At 33.1% G+C, this 23,255-nt stretch overlaps 1 protein-coding gene across 1 annotated transcript; it reads left to right on the top strand.

Annotated features, from left to right (window-relative positions):
* Positions 1-3,042: 3,042 nt before the first annotated feature.
* On the top strand, positions 3,043-4,779 carry LOC139900056 (uncharacterized). The gene is made up of 2 exons (XM_071882865.1): positions 3,043-3,276; positions 3,394-4,779. Exons 1-2 carry the CDS (start codon positions 3,043-3,045, stop codon positions 4,777-4,779), a joined length of 1,620 nt encoding a protein of 539 aa, XP_071738966.1.
* The last annotated feature ends 18,476 nt before the right edge of the window (positions 4,780-23,255 follow it).

Genomic DNA, 23,255 nt, shown 5'->3' with positions numbered 1-23,255 from the left:
TAAGTTCACGTTTACACCCTGCAAGTGTAACTAATGATAATTGAATTGAGGATTTTCGTTCAAACCCGTACGTGGAATGTTCGTTTTCGTACTTGTGTTCAATGTGTAAAAGTATGATACGTATATGTTTCTCATCCCATAGTTTAAAGCATAAAAGTTGTTTGAAAGATGGGACTATGATCTCACCTTGAGTGCACGTATGAAAAGTACTTCACAAAGTAATGTGTGCAAAGAACAATGCTAGTCTTGACCTAAACAAATAGGTCGTATCAATATCGGTAAACGCGATAGGTCAAAGATGTTCAATTAGTCATATGGCTCGTTACGACTCGATTATGTAGCATGTGAATCAAATTGTCCAAGTTTCATGCAAGATACAAGTATAGAAACAAGTTAGAAAGATTGCATAATCATTTGGTTAAGTTTGACAAAAAGTCAAACTTTGGTCGGTCAAAGTCAACGAAAAAGTCAACACGTTCGGGTCGGGTCCCGAACTATTTTTCTGAGGTTTTTATTCATATATAAGCATGTTAGAACAAGTTACATGTGAATCGGAGATCCATAGCGTGCCAAACATTTTTCATATAATTGACAAGGTGGTCAGAAGCTGGGCAAGCCTTATGTCGCGCCGCGACAAAGGCTGGCCGCGCCGCGGCATAACACGCGAGCTGGTACCTGGCCAGTTTCAGTTTTCTAAGTCTCAACCCAAAATTCAAACAAACATAAAACACAAACCGTAAACACTTAGAACTCGTATCTTATATTGTTAGAAAGGTAATTTGACAAAGAACACAACTAAATACATTTCACCAACCAAAAACATCATTTGCAATAATCGAGTTTCCAAGTTAAATGATCAATCAATACACACCATTAATGCTTTAAATCCATAAATGCACATTTATGATCCGGGAATTAAATGCATACATATGACACGCCGTTTCATAGGTAATCAAGCATACAATCTAACTAACCACTTACCAATCACAATTCATGGCATTCAATAAATTAAATGTTCACATTCAATTCTATCAAACCCTAACCAACAACATCAAAATCACTAATCATGTTTATGAAGTTTTCTAAAACAACCTACACATCAAATTGAAGCTAGTGATGTTAGGAACACATTTAATACATGCATTTATAACATTTAACATCATCCAAACAACCAAATCACCAAATCAAACACACCAAAGTTTATGTTCATGCTAGTTACTTCAAATAACAAAATCGAACATATAAATCATATATTCATGTTAGACTTGAGCCATAGACACTAATTAACAACTTTATAAGTTAAAAACATCAAGAACACAAAATCTAGTGATTTTAAAAAGTTACCCAAACTTGATGAAATCGGTATGGAATCGAAGAGGAAGTTGCAAGGATTCCAAATATGAAATTGGTTTTGCAAGACATCCGCTAGCTTGGATTTAGATGATGATTCTTTGAAATGGATAATTGAAAGAAAATGGAGAAGTAGTGAAAGAAAAGGAAAATGAAAATGAAAAAGAAAGGAGGTGGGGTTGACTAGTCAAATGCTAGTCACCTCTTTGGCATTTTGGCGAAACTAGTCCCTCGAGTTCGGTTGCGGGTGCGTGAATTACCTAAACGAGATATTTTTTAAACGCGTAACAACAGGAGATGTTATAAGCATATAACGGAATTTAAATAGTTAAACGGAAAAGTAAACGGAAAAAGGCGGGATGTTACAACCTGAGGAGCATCCTAGACGCCTAGCCAAATCTTCGATTTCCTCTTTGATACAAATGCTACTTTTTTCATAGTTTACATTAAGTCCCAATAAGTCTTCAAAACATTTCAAGAGTTTTGTTATGTTTGAAGTGTTTCTTTATGCCTCTGATGTAGTCGTTTGAAATAGATTTCTTTGTTAGTATGTTTAGACCCTCGGTTGCGATGATGAAGAAGAAAGGAGAAATCGGGTCTCCCTGTCGAACTACTCTCCCTTAAGAAAATTCTTTGGTAGGAGAGCCATTGATTAGGATCGAGATTAATGCTGAGGAGAGACATGCCATTACATAGAGTTGGAGAATCTTTATGGAATATCTATCTAAGGAGACTTCAATATATCCGTTGAAAGGGATATATCATGAGCTTGATCTATCATAATCACACCAAAACTTCAAATTAAAAAGAATGGAAGACTAACATGAATATATCTAAGTAACCAAAGTACAAAACCAACACATATACTTCGTACTTGCTTAGAAGAGAGTTATCCATTATTTCCCATAGTAATACTCCATCGGGGATGAATGTGGATTAGGTTTAACAATTTTATTTAGGCCCAGTGTGACTACATTTAAATTGGGCCAATGTCATTGTATTTAATTAAGCCCAATATACCAATTAAATTTCAGCTGGGCCAACAGCATTAAATAGTTAAGCCCATTATTATTACGGAGTATTATTTATGTAAGTCGCCTCTGTTTAAAAATTAACTCACCTATGTTTCATCGATGGGGGTTCAAGGCCAAATTATTACGGAGCATTTTAAAATCATTTCGTCGTTTCATTCTAAACCCTTAAAACAAACATGTTAGAATGATAGAAAGGATCGATCGACTTAATTAAAAGTGTATGTGTTGTTTGTTTTTTAGTCCGCAGACAATTCTGTATGCACTACACACCGTTATCTTGCAGACTGGTTGTTTTTTCTGAAATTCTAATATAAAATATTATCTTATTTCATCTCTATTAGACAATACTTGATAGCCAAGGAATGCGTATTAGCCAAGGAACTTATTTCCTTTTATACACAATATGTATCTAGAACTATTGTATAGGAGCTGGAATACGTTTACGTTTCCTAATTAAAACCCAAGGGTTTTCATGTATAAATAGGGGTCTTGATCAATGTATACATCAACGAATTGTAGTCTCATATTCTTATATAGTATCACGCCTTCCCGATCCTACTACCTAGCATCGGCTGTTTTCTCTTCTTAACCCTCTGAATTCTTCAAGCAAAACTCCTCTTTTCAACCCTCGGAATTCTTCAAGCACCTTCTGTTCACGATGGATCCTACTAAACTCGTGGCTCAACCAATTAATCACATCATCCACTCGGTCCCCATCAAACTCGAGATAGAGACAAGTCAATATAGCTCATGGTCCGAACTTTTTAAGATACATTGTAGAGCACACAATGTTCTTGATCACCTTACATCGGAAAAACCATCCACCGCTAAAGAAGATTCGACGTCCACAACCTCGATTACTCAAGAACAATGGGAACGAATGGACGCTATCGTACTTTAGTGGATATATGCCACTATATCAAAGGATCTTCTAACCACCATTCTTGAACCAGATACCACGACTAAAAAAGCTTGGGAGCGATTAAAAAGTATTTTTCATGATAATAAGCATTCTCGAGCTCTCGCTCTCGAAAACCAATTCGTTGATACCCGACTTGACAATTACCCCAATGTATCAGCTTATTGTCAAGACTTAAAGATGCTTTCCGATCAACTCGCCAATGTCGATTCCACCGTTGAACCACATCGTTTGGTACTTCAACTTGTTGCCGGACTTAACGATAATTACGAAACCATTGCGAGTCAAATCCAACAGAGTAACCGGTTACCATCATTCTACGAAGCCCGATCGAAATTAATACTCGAGGAATCTAGAAAAAATCGACAATCAACAATTGCGGCTGCTCATCAAAATTCTCCCCCTTCTCTTGTTACAACAACGGATGCCACAGAAAATCAAAATAATCACAGTACTGGAAGGGAAAATCGGAACTTACCTTCAAATAATGGACGAGGCAGAGGTGGCCGTTCTGGAAATCGTGGTGGACGAGGTGGCCGTGGCAGAAGAAGAAACAATAGTAGCGGCAATGGTTATTACTTTCCAGGAAACAACAATTCTTTTCCTAACCCTTATTACGGACCAAGGCCATATAATAACTCTTGGGCCTATCAAAATTCTTGGGCCTGGACTCCACAATGGAATAATAACACACCACCACCACCTTGTCCTTACCCAACCACTCCCTGGACAAGGCCCAATGGACCCTCTACATCTGCTGGAATACTTGGGCCTCGGCCACAGGCCCACATGGCTGCCAACAATTCGGGATCCAATTATACTCCTATGGATATTGAGCAAGCTATGTACACTATGTCATTAAATCCTCTCGATAATAATTGGTACATGGACACCGGTGCTTCATCTCATATGACCGGTTCACAAGGTACACTCTTTCCCTATTTTAATTCGAGCATTAATAAAAATATTATAGTCGGTGATGGTAATACTCTTCCGATACACGGTCATGGACACACCACACTTCCCAAACCATATCCTCCGCTAACGCTAAAAAACGTTCTTTATACACCACATATTATTAAAAATTTAATTTCCGTTTGTCGATTATCTATTGACAATTATATTTCAATTTCTTTTGACCCCTTTGGTTTTACTGTAAAGGATTTCAGCACGGGAATCCCAATTATGAGATGTGATAGTACCGAAGACCTATACCCACTCACACCTTCCGCTCTACAACAAATCTCTTCTCCTATTTTCTTTGCTGCTATTTCCGAAGACCTTTGGCATCGACGTCTTGGACATCCCGGTGCCAATATTTTACGTCTTCTTAGTAATAAGAAAATAATTAATTCATGTAATAAAAACTCATCTTTATGTGAGTCATGTGTTTTTGGTAAACATATTAGATTACCCTTTTATGATTCTTCTTCTATTACTTATTCTCCGTTTGATATTATTCATGGCGATGTTTAGACATCACCAATATTAAGTTATGTTGGACATCGATATTATGTACTCTTCTTAGATGATTATTCAAATTTTTTATGGACGTTTCCCATTGGTTGTGATGACCCAGGTATTTCTGACCAAATTTAAACTTAATCTTTTTATGATTAACGTTTCCGACCGATAAGCAAAGTCTGTAAAGTTGAATCTCAAAATTCTTGAACTATTCAAATACCCTTCGAATGTTCTCAACTATTCGCGAACAATTATATGTAAATAGATACATATATATACTATAACTTGAAAGCGTAACAACGTATTAATTGTATGATACTGTGCATTAAATTTATTGGTTTAAATATCTATTTGAATATTTATGATAGGTTGGAATATTAATTGTATGAATAACTTGCGACGTGTATTTAAAACATGTTTATCGAATATATATTAACTTGGTTATATAACGTTTGATAATACTATTATTGTTGTAAATAACGAGAAGATGATTTATAGAAGTAAATGACCAAAACACTCAAATGTATAAGTTATATTTCGAGTGATATAGTTTATGGATAATTTAAATCTATATTTTGACAAAGGCACGAGTCACAAAACGTAAAGTACAAGTTTTCTCAGTGTACGAAAGGACGTTCGAAAAACCGAAACCGGGACATAAGTTGAGTGATGACGTACGACTTATCGGAACAAAAATTACAGGTTAACTATGCACGAGAATTTAATATAATATATAAATAATTATATAAATTAAATATATTATATATATTATATAATAATATGTCGACAAACTAGAAAACAAAAGAAAATGAGTTGTCCAGACAAGCCATGCGATCGCATGGCATTTGCACTAGGAGCCCATGCGATCGCATGGGACTAGAATAAGCAAACATCTATAAATTGGATCGAGTTCAGTTTTCTGATCACACACATCCACATATATATTACTTCCTTCGTATTTATATTATTATTATTATTATTATTATTATTATTATTATTATTATTATTATTATTATTATTATTATTATTATTGTTATTATTAAAGATTATTATTATTAATAGTAGTAGTATTATTAATTAGTATTATACATAAAATACTACGACGAGGTCATGAGTGTGTCACTTTCAAAATGGGTTTTCAAACGGGATAGAGCTAAGGAAATTATGGGTTATAGCTATGGAGGTTATGGGTAATGTTTGTGGGTATTGTTCGCAAGTCAAACCTAGTGTTTATCATCTCTGTTGTGTCTACGTACTTTCCTGCAATATTGAATCACAATATTGATACGTGAGCATTCATATCTTATCTTTTATATATTAATAGTGTATACATGTCTAGTGCTCGAGTATATATGTTTATGCATGCTTGTATGCTAAATTTCGTAGTTCGATAGTTTATGATGAATCACGAATTTAATTCATATCCAACTGATATAAGGTATATGATATGCATGTTATTAGAAAGCTGGCGAAAAATCAATAACTTTTCATTTAGAAATTGCGTAATTTCGATGAACGAATTAAAAGATATGATCAACTGAATTATGATTGACGTTAATTGAAATTGCTTTTGAATCTGCAATTAAGATTTAAAAAACTTGTTTATGAGATTGATAAAGTGGATTTTTAAATATTACCAGCCTAGTAAATGAATCCTTATATAAGGCACGTCACGTTTTGTTGAACAATTGTCAAAATTGACTGTTTTATCATATTTTAAAGCCTTATAAAAACTATAGTCTAATTTTACAATAATTGGGAAACAATGTGAAATGTTAAAATATTTCGATTGCCATGATCATTCAACTATAATATTGAGTCAGATTGACTTTTTGAAATGACTTTTGATAACTTTTGTATGTCGATCTCGAGCATTAGGATTGTGATACACTATGACTTGACCTAGCTTGTTAGACATTTATTGACCAACATATGTTCTCTAGGTTAAGATCTACGATTATTTGGTATTCCGAGTTTCGGTCACATTTTGGTGAACAACTTTATGTGCTGCTAAGTTGAGTTTATAGATCCCTTTTTAATTGCTTTTGCAATCTATATTTTTGGGCTAAGAATACATGCACTTTACTTTAAACGCAATGGATACAAGTACATACTAAATTCTACACTGAGTTTGAACCAAAAATCCCTTAGCTTTGGTAACTAGTAACTGCCGGTTATAAGAACTGGTGGGCGCGAGTAGTTGTATATGGATCCATAGGGCTTGACATCCCCGTCTGTTCCAGTTATAGAAACCCTAGCCTGAACTATAAAACAGACGTATGCTATTTGAGGTTAGTACACGTTGGATTGCGTGTATTGTACATGTTGGTTGCATGTATGTTAAAAGAGGGGGTACTTATTATAACGTTAAAGTTTAGTTACCAGGGTGCTCAATCTTGTAGAATCTTTTGATAAACGTTTCGGATGAAACAACTGAAATCTTGTGATCTACCTTTATATACAGATTATACGAAACATTAAAACTATGAACTCACCAACCTTTGTGTTGACACTTTCAAGCATATTTATTCTCAGGTTCCTAGAAGTCTTTCGCTGTTTGCTTATCTGTTATACAAGCTATGTACATGAAGTTATACTTGCTTTATTCGAGAAAACGTTGCATTCACAAAATCATCACCATGTATCTATTTTGACTGCATTGTCAACAGAAGTATTATTGTAAACTATTATTTACGGTGATTGTCTATATGTAGAAATCATCAGATGTCGAATATCTTGGATTTAAATATTCATTTATGGTGTGCCTTCTCAAAAGAATACAATGTTTACAAAACGTATCATATAGAGGTCAAATACCTCGTAATGAAATCGATGAATGACGTATTCGTCCATATGGATTTGGAGCGATTGTCACAGTTGGTATCAGAGCGTTGGTCCTAGCGAACCAGGTCTTGCATTATTGTGTCTAACTGATAGTTGTTAGGATGCATTAGTAAGTCTGGACTTCGACCGTGTCTACATGTCAAAAGTTTTGCTTATCATTTCTAGTCAGAAATTACCTACTTATCATTCTTAGTCTAGACACATTCTACTGCATTGATTGCATGAATAGCGTATAGAAAAAATTCATATCTTAGCATATATGTTGCTGTAAACTGTGCCAGACAGCTATCGAAAGTTCCTCCGTAATTTGCGGGATACCTTGTACTATATATAGGTATTCTATATAATTAGAATATCATCAGATATCCAAAAATCATTTCATATCAAAAATCCTTTATCTAACCATGTAAGATGAATTCTGCATCTAGTTCGAATTCCTCAGATTTCGACAGCTATTTTGATATGGAATTCGACCTGAGCTCCGAAAGCAGCGTAACCGGAATGGATCAATCAATTAGCCATCACCTATTCTGGATGAATTGGGGATGGGTTCGTAATTTACTTAATCATTGGAGACAAGAAGAAGGTGATCCCTTCCATCCACCAAATTTCCCACTTGGCGAAGAACCTGAAGCACTTACCGGCGAATCCGTTCGAAACACCATTTTCACCCTCATTTCCAGAATAGCTCGCAACGATTACATAATATCTAATATTCTGAATCTTATTCATCCCCTTGTTCGAATCGTCAATCATCCCGGTGTAATTGAAGAAGTCAACGAGCTTCGCGGTCGAGTATTGACTTTGGAGAACATGATGCGCAACTTGTAGGCATCACATGCACCACCAGCATCAGCGGCAACAGTACCACCGATAACAACACCAACAGTACCATTACCACCACCAACAACCGCATCCACATCACACGCCTCAACATCACGATATGTCCCACGAGCATCAACATCATACGCATCATAGGTACCAAGGAGTACCAACAACAACAAACGATGAAGTATGGATTCATAACTTCATCGGAGAAATAATCTACGGCGATTATGTAATCTCTAAAATCTTAGAGATTATTTATCCCAGTTCTAACCGTAAATCAGATAGAGTAGAGATGGTAGAGGAGAGAATAGAAACTCTGACAGGAATGGTGCATGATTTACAAGCTAGACTTGTTATACAAGCACCACCAGTAGTTACCATTAACATCACCAGCAACACCTGTAGCACCGCGAGCTCCATAACCACCGGTGATATTGAAACCACAATCACCAACGGGAATATTGTAATAATGAGTTATAAAATAATAACTCATTCTTTTCGACGAATTTATATCTAAATATAAATTTTGAAACCATAATATATCTTTCCGTACTAAGCTATTACGTGTGAATCTTTAACTGGTAGGTACTACTCGGTTAATTCATACTACTAAAATGCTATGATGTACATCCTTCGTTAACAACTTAACCATCGTTAACTACAATCTCTGTTTCAACTCAATGAATTCCATTTCCTAATAAACCAAGTGTATTATTCAATTACATAATTGATTTTACATTTTCATTTTCGATGTACTCGAAACTTTCCAGAAAACATCATCTGTGCTTTGTAAGGTTCACAAAAATTCCACGAGCACCAGCATCCTTCACCGAGGAATATCAATAAGAATAAATAATGAAGTATTGATTTCATTAGTGAAATACTCCGCAAAGATTATGTAATCTCTAATGTTTTAGAGATTATTCATTTCTAATTCAAGCCAAAAATCAAATGAGCTTAATATGATATTAACTCATTAAATCTGTATTACATCTGAAGAAATATACATACATATATTTTCATAAAAACGGTAATGAAAATTCTTTTGTACAAAATATTACTTGTGAAATCATTAACGGGTAGGTAATACCCGAGAAATATATAAGTTCACAATTAATAAGTTACACTGTACATTCTTCAACTTTGATTCAAAAATTATTAACTATGCTCACAGCGATATACAATCGTTTCCATACAAATTCAATTACATATTCTGACAGAACAGAATCCAAGTCAAGATGTAACAAGTAACATCATTCTAAGATATATACATCTTTCAAAGCTATACTTTGACTTCAAAACTGTGCAAGATCCTTTAGCATTGTTATTACCGAAAATAACTTTGCAATTCCTTTTCAAAGTATTCAGTTTTACCACACCTCCAACCAGTCAACTTCGACTTTTTAGATTAGCCTTATTATAACCTTGACATATACGTTCTTGTTACTGGGGAACCTTTTATGTTCCACCACATTAACAGTAAACATACCAGCAATTTCATTAATCTTTGACTTAAGTCTCTCCGAAAAATCTCTATGCTTATTCATTGAAACCCTATCATGTACTCGTTCACATCTTGTAACAATAATTGCCATACCAACTACCGAGAATTAGCAATCAGTATTTCGAATTTTACAGCAATTCTACGCCAACAGTTATATATATACATATAATGTCTATCTTCTAGACTTACATACTTCGAATGTGAAGTTTCTGAAAAACACCCTAAACTGTGAAACTAGTTCTCCGAATTTTGGAAAAAATGCTGATGAAGCAGCAAAAACTGTAAACGACTTTAATAGTTGAAAGTTTGAGGATAAAGAGTAGTGTGTTGAAAAAGCTCTGAAAATAAGAAACTTTGGAACTGGAAAACGGATTGAGCAAACCATGAAGGAGGCTGTGGACAAATCACAAAGACTAAACCTGCCTTCAAAGAATATAAATGATTCAGTATATGTTGAAGTCATTAACGAATACCTTGCTCCTGACTCAAAACCGTTACGAACAAATCTTCTTCATCATCCTTCGATATTAGAAATTCTATGATATTATCATATCTTTCATTATAAATATCTTCGATATTTCTGAAGATATCTTCATAACTATTATTATCCGAAATTATTTATCTCTTCGCGCTATCTGTGTTACATCATAAAAAAAACTATTTTAGTTTCTAAATTCTGAAAATTTCAAAAAATGGATGTTTTTGAAGTAGTGTTGGGAATTGAAGCATGAGTTAGTATAATATAATGACAATTGATCAACGTGATTATATTACAGTAAGTCATGCTGAGTTTCTAATGGAACATGATAATTCACAGACCATACCATCATCATGTGCCATGTTACACGACTCTTACATTCTATCTAATCTCTAAGCATATCAAGAACATATTCTTTTGATAGTTCTATCTCTTCCTTTGAATTCTGGTAATTTGACAAATCAAGATCGTGATATTACCATTTCTTTCTTAGAACATTAGTTATGTTCATCCGAAACTTCATACCTACGAATTCTGGACCATTATCCGCTTGACTTAAGGTCGAGAAGAGAAATACGAAAGCATGAAGCTCCGAAATATAATGGAGAATATAAAGCCCGATAACAACCACGAAATTACAAATCGTGTATATCAATGCGTATAGCAATATAAAGACACGGGAGAATGAAAAACACTATAACCCCAAGGTAATAGTAGAAGAAAATAACTTTCTCTGGTGGCAGATGAAAAAGAAGAATGAAGGATACGATAGCCAGGAAAATATCAAGAATCAGAACTGGATTAAGAATTTTCACAATCTATGGGATGTATGAAATAAGGAAGAAGATTATAGGAGTGGTGAAAATAAATGAAACGAAAGAGGTCAATTTATAGCGAAATATTAGACATAGCAATCGAGGCAGGTTACGAATTTAATAAAAGGAAATCTTAATTTCCTTAATTCCCGAAGAATCAAATCTTATTTAAATTATGAAGATTTTCTATTTCTTAAATTCCAGAAATCAATCGTTACTACGTCAAGAGTTAAAACGAATCTCTATTCTCCATTTCACTCTATTACGATAACTTCCCTCATACGCTTTGAGTAATCGGATTGTTTTATCCATATTATTCAATGGTGATAAAATTCTATTTATCAACTCATATTCGTCATGAAAACATTTTTATTGTTAGCCATGACGACCTCACTCAAATTTCGAGACGAAATTTCTTTAACATGTAGGTACTGTGATGACCCGGAAATTTCTGACCAAATTTAAACTTAATCTTTTTATGATTAACGTTTCTGACCCGATAAGCAAAGTCTGTAAAGTTAAATCTCAAAATTCTTGAACTATTCAAATACCCTTCGATTGTTCTCAACGATTCGCGAACAATTATATGTAAATAGATACATATATATACTATAACTTGAAAGCGTAACAATGTATTAATTGTATGATACTGTGCATTAAATTTATTGGTTTAAATATATATTTGAATATATATGATAGGTTGGAATATTAATTGTATGAATAACTTGCGACGTGTATTTAAAACGTGTTTATCGAATATATATTAACTTGGTTATATAATGTTTGATAATACTATTATTGTTGTAAATAACGAGAAGATGATTTATAGAAGTAAATGACCAAAACACTCAAATGTATAAGTTATATTTCGAGTGATATAGTTTATTGATAATTTAAATCTATATTTTGACAAAGGTACGAGTCACGAAACGTAAAGTACAAGTTTTTTCAGTGTACGAAAGGACGTTCGAAAAACCGGAACCAGGACATAAGTCGAGTGATGATGTACGACTTATCAGAACAAAAATTACAGGTTAACTATGCACGAGAATTTAATATAATATATAAATAATTATATAAATTAAATATATTATATATATTATATAATAATATGTCGACAAACTAGAAAACAAAAGAAAATGAGTTGTCCAAACAAGCCATGTGATCGCATGGCATTTGCACTGGGAACCCATGCAATCGCATGGGGACCAGAATCAGCAAACATCTATAAATTCGATCGAGTTCGGTTTTCTGATCACACACATCCACATATATATTACTTCCTTCGTATTTATATTATTATTATTTTTATTATTATTGTTATTATTAAAGATTATTATTATTAATATTAGTAGTATTATTAATTAGTATTATACATAAAATACTACGACGAGGTCATGAGCGTGTCACTTTCAAAATGGGTTTTCAAACGGGATAGAGCTAAGGAAATTATGGGTTATAGCTATGGAGGTTATGGGTAATGTTCGTGGGTATTGTTCGCAAGTCAAACCTAGTGTTTATCATCTCTGTTGCGTCTATGTACTTTCCTGCAATATTGAATCACAATATTGATACGTGAGCATTCATATCTTATCTTTTATATATTAATAGTGTATACATGTCTAGTGCTCGAGTATATATGTTTATGCATGCTTGTATGCTAAATTTCGTCGTTCGATAGTTTATGATGAATCACGAATTTAATTCATATCCAACTGATATAAGGTATATGATATGCATGTTATTGGAAAGCTGGCGAAAAATCAATAACTTTTCATTTATAAATCACGTAATTTCGATGAATGAATTAAAAGATATGATCAACTGAATTATGATTGACATTAATTGAAATTGCTTTTAAATCTGCAATTAAGATTTAAACAACTTGTTTATGAGATTGATAAAGTGGATTTTTAAATATTACCAGCCGAGTAAATGAATCCTTATATAAGGCACGTCTCGTTTTGTTGAACAATTGTCAAAATTGACTGTTTTATCATATTTTAAAGCCTTATAAAAACTATAGTCTAATTTTACAAGAATTGGGAAACTATGTGAAATGTTAAAATGTTTTGATTACCATGATCATTCAACTATAGTATTGAGTCAGATTGACTTTTTGAAATGACTTTTGATAACTTTTGTATGTCGATCTCGAGCATTAGGATTGTGATACACTATGACTTGACCTAGCTTGTTAGACATTTATTGACCAACATATGTTCTCTAGGTTGAGATCTACGGTTATTTGGTATTCCGAGTTTCGGTCACATTTCGGTGAACGACTTTATGTGCTGCTAAGGTGAGTTTATAGATCCCTTTTTAATTGCTTTTGCAATCTATATTTTTGGGCTAAGAATACATGCACTTTACTTTAAACGTAATGGATACAAGTACGTACTAAATTCTACACTGAGTTTGAACCGAAAATCCCTTAGCTTTGGTAACTAGTAACTGCCGGTTATAAGAACTGGTGGGCGCGAGTAGTTGTATATGGATCCATAGGGCTTGACATCCCCGTCTGTTCCAGGTATAGAAACCCTAGCCTGAACTATAAAACAGACGTATGCTATTTGAGGTTAGTACACATTGGATTGCGTGTATTGTACATGTTGATTTCATGTATGTTAAAACAGGGGGTACTTATTATAACGTTAAAGTTTAGTTACCAGGGTGCTCAATCTTGTAGAATCTTTTGATAAACGTTTCGGATGAAACAACTGAAATCTTGTGATCCACCTTTATATACAGATTATATGAAACATTAAAACTATGAACTCACCAACCTTTGTGTTGACACTTTCAAGCATGTTTATTCTCAGGTTCCTAGAAGTCTTCCGTTGTTTGCTTATCTGTTATACAAGCTATGTACATGAAGTCATTCTTGCTTTATTCGAGAAAACGTAGCATTCACAAAATCATCACCATGTATCTATTTTGACTGCATTGTCAATGGAAGTATTATTGTAAACTATTATTTACGGTGATTGTCTATATGTAGAAATCATCAGATGTCGAAAACCTTGGATTTAAATATTCATTTATGGTGTGCCTTTTCAAAAGAATATAATGTTTACAAAACGTATCATATAGAGGTCAAATACCTCGCAATGAAATCGATGAATGACGTATTCGTCCATATGGATTTGGAGCGATTGTCACATTGGGAAAAAATCACAAGTCTTTGACATCTTTCTTACTTTTCAAAAGTACATACAAAATCAATTTAGTCTCCAATTAAGACTTTTCAATGTGATAACGGTACAGAGTATAGTTGATGTGTGCAGCAGCGTATACGAAATAGTTATATTTTTATTGCGAAATGCAATTAAATACGATACAATTTTACACAAGTTATTTATTTATTTATAGAGTGGATATACCTAAACCTTGCTACAACACTTATAGGCAGTGTACCTAATCGTACAGTAGTGTAGTTTTTAGTAAGTCCGGTTCGTTCCACAGGGAGCTAGCGAAGTTTAACGCTATATTTTTAAACTATATTTATATAAATATATATATATATATATATATATATATATATATATATAAATATATATATTTATATATATATATATATATATATATAATATATATATATATATATATATATATATATATATATATATATATATATATATATATATATATATAAGTAATATTATTATTATTATAAAAGGGGGTTTTTACCGTTTAATGACCGGTTTGTCGATTTTAAAACTTAAATCCCAATTAAAACCTAATGTAAAATATTAAATATAAAAATGACTTAATTTAAAGCGTAAAGTAAATGAAGATAAATAAAATTGCGATAATTAAAAGTGCGATAAATAAAATGACGATAAATAAATAAAATTGTGATAATTAAAAAGTACGATAAGATATAAAATAAAGGAATTATGCTTATTTAAACTTCCGTAATCATGATATTCGACGTGTTGATTTTAGTTTATTACCATGGGTTAATTGTCCTTTGTCCTGGATTATTCGATATGTCCATGCGATTTTGTCCATAATAGTCCATCAGTCATAAATATAAAGTGCGAGAGTCTTCGTCAAATTATCCTTATACCCGAAGTCAAATATTCCAACTAATTGGGGATTCGAACTGTAACAAGGTCTTAATACTTTGTTTAATGAATACACCAGGTTATCGACTGCGTGTAATATAAGGTTTTACTACTTTGTTAACAATTACACCAATTACCCTTAAATGTAATCCACCCCTGTTTTAATGAGTCCGTTAACCATTAATCCATTCCCGTGTCCGTTAAAATAAACAATAATTCTAATTTATAGATATCTCGCCCACCGTACCCGATTAAGCGTATGTGGTTATATATAGATACGTCAAATTGTAACCTTTATATTAAATTAATGAGGTATCATTTAGTTAATATAAAGCCCATTAATAGCTCATAGTCCAATTTCCACAAGTGTCGTTCTTTTGTCCAAACCCCAATTATGGTACAAAGTCCAATTACCCCGTCTTTAATATTTAGCCCAACATAATGATTATTTCGGCTTAAATAAGCATAATAATAACTTAGCTACGAGACATTAATTTAAAAAGGTTGAACATAACTTACAATAATTGATAATAGCGTAGCGTTACACTGACAGAATTTCGACTTACACACTTACAATATTCGCTAACATAACCTTATTATTATTAATCTTAAATTAAAATTATAATATATATATATATATATATATATATATATATATATATATATATATATATATATATATATATATATATATATATATCGTAGAGAGTGAGAGAGATTGAATATTGTGTAATTAAATCGGCTGAATTCGTTGCTTTTTATAGGACTTGGACTGCTACAGGCTGCCATGCAATCGCATGGTTTTAAGCCTTCCTGGCCATGCGATCACATGGCCTGCTTTTCCAGCTCACAATGATTCCAAAACATGGGCTGCGCGTATTTATTTAATATATAATATATAATATATATAATTTTATATAATTAATTATATATTATATTATATTCTTGTACTCCATTAACTTGTAATTTTAGCTCCGTTGCTTTGCGCGTTGATAGTTGGTTCATGTCCCGGTTCCGGATTTTCGAACGTCCTTGCGTACTATTTAATATCTTGTACTTTGCGTTTCGTGGCTCGTACTCTTGTAACTTTTAGACGTTTCTTATCAATAAATTGAACCTCTTGGAATGTACTTTGTACTTTTGTGCTTTTTGGTCGTTTGCGTCTTCAATTCGTCGAATCTATCTTTTGTCTTCACCTTTTATTATTTAAACGAATATCACTTGTAAATAGAACAATTGCAACTAAAAGCTTGTCTTTCTTGAAGGATAATGCTATGAAATATATGTTCGTTTTTAGCATTATCAAATATTCCCACACTTGAGCGTTGCTTGTCCTCAAGCAATATAGTCTTGAAATAAAAATACTTGAATCACTTCTTTATTCTTCACACTTTGTACATCAGTGATTTTAATCCGGTTGTATGAACAATGATAGTAACGTTGTGGTTTACAGTCCCACATGACTATGAAAATTTAGATCCTTAAGGAAATTGGATCTTTATGAAAACATTTGATCTTTTTGAAAATTCAATCTCGATTTTAACCTAGACAAGTTTTCCGGAATAACCCTTTACCGGTGTTTGCAAAATGTTTTTGTGGGTTTGGTGGGTTTCAGATTTGAAAATTTTAGCTCAAAACTTATGGTTTTGTGTCACCCACTTGCTAACCTTGTATTAGGAAAGCAACGCATCTAGTATACTTGCTCCGTATATTACCTTTCGTTAAACTACCGCCCGGTTGTAAAGGAAAGCGTTGAACAAGCAACTGTTAAGGCAATGTCCCGTGACATGCTTTTGATTATGGTCTATATCGTGTTGGATGTAATTACTATCCTTTGTAGGAGCAATAGTAAAGATCACCCTATAGTTTTTCGGTCTGGAACAAGGTCCTGTCTTCGACCATGCTATGCAACCACCGTTCTTACGGTTGACACCCAATTTGGTTCAGGTGACCTAATGAATTCCAGGTGAATTCCTAGGATTTTATGTTCAATGGTAATGAACGCATTAAAAATGGGTTTTCAGAAAACAAATCGGTTTGTAATTTTGATCAAAATATTTTCTCGTTCAAGCTCGAGTTTAGATATCATCGAAATCCATGAGTTTGTAATTCTCAATCTTTAAAGTCAATCTCAAGGATTGATTAATATCAAACTTAAAAGCTGATTTTTGATCTTTAAGGAGATTATCCTTTCTGGTGATCTGATTCATTAGTCTTATAAGCTCATTTTCACGGTGCCCCCATTGTACGAGACTGGTCCTCTCATGGTTAGGATAAGTCTGACCACTTGGCGACCTTGTTTGATGCTGAGTTCCGTAGATTTTCAGCTGATTTTCTAGAAAACTTTTCAAGGTTTTTCGTAGACTCTACAACTGGTCTGGACGACAACTTCCTGACCTAAACAAGAAGCGCATGTCTTTTTCGGAAGACTTTACTTCCTTTTAATGATGAAATTGATTCATCGTGTAGATCCATCTTTCTTTCAAATATAATATAGTAAATCGGGTAAAACTTATTAGTATTGTCCAAAACAAAAGTACCTACAATAAGCTTGTACAAAATATGTGACATATGTTCTAAATAACTTGGTAAATTTTTTCCACACTTGGCTTTTATTTTCTTTTCTTTGCCTTTTTATTTTCCTCTATTCCATTTTAAATGTATTCTAACATTTTGGGTTGTTTCTCAATTTATGTCCTTTACGAGGTAACAATAATTTCGGTGTTAACACCTAGTTTTATCGTTCATAAATATGTATAAACATGATTTTGAATTCATTTATTTGAAAATTCTTAAAAATTTTACTAGAATTAGGTAGTCAGTATATAAGACTAGGGCTGTTCTTTATTATCAGAGAGTACTAGATTCTAATACAACTACTGCGTTACTAGTATTTTTAATGGTAACTAAGTGTTTAAATTTAAAATTTTAAAAATCCGAAAGAATTAAACCCCTTCCCACACTTAAGATCTTGCAATGCCCTCATTTGCAAGAAATCAATAACAATTTAAATTGTTGAGGGTGATTAGCGTAGAAAAATGATTAAATTTTACCAAAGTTTCTAAACATATTGGCGTTTATTTGTTGAATGATAAATGGTGCACATCATTTGTTCATTCCGTCTTGTTGTTACATCACATTTGTTTTTCGTTTTGTCATCAAAATTAGTAGCTTTTGCTGAACTTAATGCCAGTCTTTGAAAGTTCACTGTTTTACCATGTTGTGTACAATTGACAATATACATACATACAAATAATAACATGCATGGTAATTTGAAATGGGACTTAACATCCCACTTTCAAATTATAAATACGAAATATTAGTAACAAAATAAAAAAAATGTTAAAAATTACATAAAAGTATCACAATATTATATGTTTTAAACATAAGTAAATAAAAATAATAAAAGATAAAAATCACAAACGGGAACTGTATCAATCTGGATAGGGGTTCCAGTTCATGTCGTCGGTCAGGTTCCACGGTTGGTTATAGGTGTGCTGATAGGCTTGGTTGAGGTCGTAGAGAGTAAATGGTGGTCGCATATCGGGCTGGTGTGGCGGATAGTAAGCAGGTCGGGTCGGTACGTAGTTATTTGGTACCTGAGGTGATAGCTGGCTCATGATCTGATGCTGATGATAGTGCCATCTATCATGCTGTCATTGCCTGGAATGCTCGTACACATTCTCGGCATGCCACTGCTCGTACTGACTATGTCTAGCCTCGTTTGTCATTTCTAACTCATCTATACGCTGGTAAACGTCAGTAACAGCCTCCCTAATGACATCCCTAATGTCATCCGCTTCCTCCATTTCCTCATCTGAACCTCTCTCTACCTGTGGATGAGGGTCCTAATATGGTACTGCCTGTCTGCTCTTTAATACCTTTGCACCTTGATAGACCCGCAATCCTAAAGTCTAATCCTGTTCCCTACACACCATCAGTGGACCCCCTTAATCCATATATACGCCTAAATACTCTCCAATGAGAGTAACAAAAATACCTCCACCTATTATTCCCCCGTCCTGTATTCCTTCCACCATTTTGGACAGATAAAAACCAACACAGTAGGGGATATTAACAAAGCTTCTAGTGTTTCAAATGCACTTAAGGTAAAATAAATTGTGTAGAGTAATTTTTTCCTTGTTGTTACCTCTTTGTGTAATCGAGTTTGCTAAGAATCTATATATTATACGAAGCTCGGCTTTGTTAATATCTAAATAGGAGTGTCTTCCTCCCCGCAAAAAACATTATAATTTGACATACGCCTCCAGACAGCGTGCGCATCAAAATTCCTATCTACCCTCTCACCATGATGAATCAAATTTGTACAATCAGGTAGTAGTAATTCGGCGGGAGTGTAAATCTGTAAAGCCCTGGCCATGTCCAGTATGGACATCCTGTACATCCTACGGCCAAGTAAAAATCTAAGAAAACTCTTATCATCTACCCTATCTACATCTTTATTAAAAGTGATAGTACTCATAAGCTCAACACATCACTCTTTATATACAGGCCTACGAATGGTAAATAAATGTTCCCAATCGGGAAAAGAAGAGCTGCCATACCTTTGGATTAGATGCTGCCTAACTGGGTTAGCTAGGTGGACCCTTTCCAAAGGCTCCCAATCGATTACCCTCAGTACTTCTACATTTTTCGTTACCAGTTTAAATTTGTTACTTTGGTACATCGGGTAATCTCTCCAACTTCTATCAATCCTTAAATTAGGATGCAACTGTTCTTCATGAATTGTATATGATGAGCGGGAAATACTACGTAGGCAATAAAAAATTGTGGGTCTGGCTCATAGTATGGTACGTGTTGATCAGGTTGTTGTTGTTCCTGTGGTTGTTCTTGTTCAGGTTCTGGTTCATATTGCATTTCTGGCTGTGGTTCATTTTTAGGTTGTCTGGATGATGATTGTAGTGACCCGAACTTTTCCATGTTTATATATATTAATTGAGATTGATATTTACATGATTAAATGTTTCCAACATGTTAAGCAATCAAATTTGTAAAGACTTGATTAATTGAAATATGTTTCATATAGACAATTGACCACCCAAGTTGACCGGCGATTCACGAACGTTAAAACTTGTAAAAACGACATGACGATATATATATGGATATACATATGGTTAACATGAGATTATGATAAGTAAGTATCTCCATAAGTATATTAACAATGAGTTATATACATATAAACAAGACTACTAACTTAAGGATTTCGAAACGAGACATATATGTAACGATTATCGTTGTAACGACATTTAAATGTATATATATCATATTAAGATATATTAATATATCATAATATCATGATAATATAATAATTTAACATCTCATTAGATATAATAAACAATGGGTTAACAACATTAATTGAGATCGTTAACTTAAAGGTTTCAAAACAACACTTACATGTAACGACTAACGATGACTTAACGACTCAGTTAAAATGTATATACATGTAGTGTATTTAGATGTATTAAAATACTTTTGGAAGACTTCAAGACATATATCAAAACAATCATACTTAACGAAAATGGTTACAGTTACTTTTCCATTCTTTTCTTTCATCAAGAATTCTAGTCGTATTCTTACCCGTATTATACACAGCTTCAAAACGTACTTACTATGAGTATATACCAATAGGAACTAGCATGGGATTCCACTCTTGATTATGTCATGTATGACTAATCAATTTTAACTTCTACCATGAGCTAGTCAACTAACTAGAACTCCTTTTAACCCCAATCACCACTCACCAATTACCACTCATCATTCACTCCATTTCACTTCCAATTCTCTTTCTAATTCTCTCTCAACACACACACACTATTATGAACGTATTTTTCCAGTAGTTAATCATCATCTTCATCAAAAATCACTTCAAGAATCAAGCTATAATCATCATAGGAAGAACACTTCAAGAACACTTCAAAAATCCCTTCAAGTTTACTAATTTACTTCCAAGCTTTCTAATCCATTCCAAGTAATCATCTAAGATCAAGAAACCTTTGTTATATACAGTAGGTTATCTTTCTTATTCAAGGTAATATTCATATTCAAACTTTGATTCAATTTCTATAACTATAAACTATCTTAATTCGAGTAAAAATCTTACTTGAACTTGTTTTTGTGTCATGATCCTACTTCAAGAACTTTCAAGCCATCCAAGATCCTTTGAAGCTAGATCATTTCTTGTCACTTCCAGTAGTTTTACCTACTAAACTTGAGGTAGTAATGATGTTCATAACATCATTTGATTCATATATATAAAACTATCTTATTCGAAGGTTTAAACTCGTAATCACTAGAACATAGTTTAGTTAATTCTAAACTTGTTCGCAAACAAAAGTTAATCATTCTAACTTGACTTTTAAAATTAACTACACACATGTTCTATATCTATATGATATGCTAACTTAATGATTTAAAACCTGAAAACACGAAAAACACCGTAAAACCGGATTTACGCCGTCGTAGTAACACCGCGGGCTGTTTTGGGTTAGTTAATTAAAAACTATGATAAACTTTGATTTAAAAGTTGTTATTCTGAGAAAATGATTTTTATTATGAACATGAAACTATATCCAAAAATTATGGTTAAACTCAAAGTGGAAGTATGTTTTCTAAAATGGTCATCTAGACGTCGTTCTTTCGACTGAAATGACTACCTTTACAAAAACGACTTGTAACTTATTTTTCCGACTATAAACCTATACTTTTCTGTTTAGATTCATAAAATAGAGTTCAATATGAAACCATATCAATTTGATTCACTCAAAACGGATTTAAAATGAAGAAGTTATGGGTAAAACAAGATTGGATAATTTTTCTCATTTTAGCTACGTGAAAATTGGTAACAAATCTATTCCAACCATAACTTAATCAACTTGTATTGTATATTATGTAATCTTGAGATACCATAGACACGTATACAATGTTTCGACCTATCATGTCGACACATCTATATATATTTCGGAACAACCATAGACACTCTATATGTGAATATTGGAGTTAGCTATACAGGGTTGAGGTTGATTCCAAAATATATATAGTTTGAGTTGTGATCAATACTGAGATACGTATACACTGGGTCGTGGATTGATTCAAGATAATATTTATCGATTTATTTCTGTACATCTAACTGTGGACAACTAGTTGTAGGTTACTAACGAGGACAGCTGACTTAATAAACTTAAAACATCAAAATATATTAAAAGTGTTGTAAATATATTTTAAACATACTTTGATATATATATGTATATATTGTTATAGGTTCGTGAATCAACCAGTGGCCAAGTCTTACTTCCCGACGAAGTAAAAATCTGTGAAAGTGAGTTATAGTCCCACTTTTAAAATCTAATATTTTTGGGATGAGAATACATGCAGGTTTTATAAATGATTTACAAAATAGACACAAGTTCGTGAAACTACATTCTATGGTTGAATTATCGAAATCGAATATGCCCCTTTTTATTAAGTCTGGTAATCTAAGAATTAGGGAACAGACACCCTAATTGACGCGAATCCTAAAGATAGATCTATTGGGCTTAACAAACCCCATCCAAAGTACCGGATGCTTTAGTACTTCGAAATTTATATCATATCCGAAGGGTGTCCCGGAATGATGGGGATATTCTTACATATATATGCATCTTGTTAATGTCGGTTACCAGGTGTTCACCATATGAATGATTTTTATCTCTATGTATGGGATGTGTATTGAAATATGAAATCTTGTGGTCTATTGTTACGATTTGATATATATAGGTTAAACCTATAACTCACCAACATTTTTGTTGACGTTTAAAGCATGTTTATTCTCAGGTGAATACTAAGAGCTTCCGCTGTTGCATACTAAAATAAGGACAAGATTTGGAGTCCACGTTTGTATGATTTGTATTGTAAACCATTATGTAATGGTCGTGTGTAAACAGGATATTTTA

Source organism: Rutidosis leptorrhynchoides, chromosome 3, assembly GCF_046630445.1.
Source record: "Rutidosis leptorrhynchoides isolate AG116_Rl617_1_P2 chromosome 3, CSIRO_AGI_Rlap_v1, whole genome shotgun sequence".
In the NCBI taxonomy this organism is placed as follows: Eukaryota; Viridiplantae; Streptophyta; class Magnoliopsida; order Asterales; family Asteraceae; genus Rutidosis; species Rutidosis leptorrhynchoides.
This window is presented reverse-complemented; position numbering and strand designations above follow the sequence as displayed.

Excerpts from the sequence above, each read along its gene's own strand:
- LOC139900056 (XM_071882865.1), top strand. The coding sequence starts at position 3,043 with ATGGATCCTACTAAACTCGTGGCTCAACCAATTAATCACATCATCCAC. Across the intron at positions 3,277-3,393 it reads GGGAACGAATGGACGCTATC|CATTCTCGAGCTCTCGCTCT; the intron begins GTACTTTAGTGG and ends CATGATAATAAG.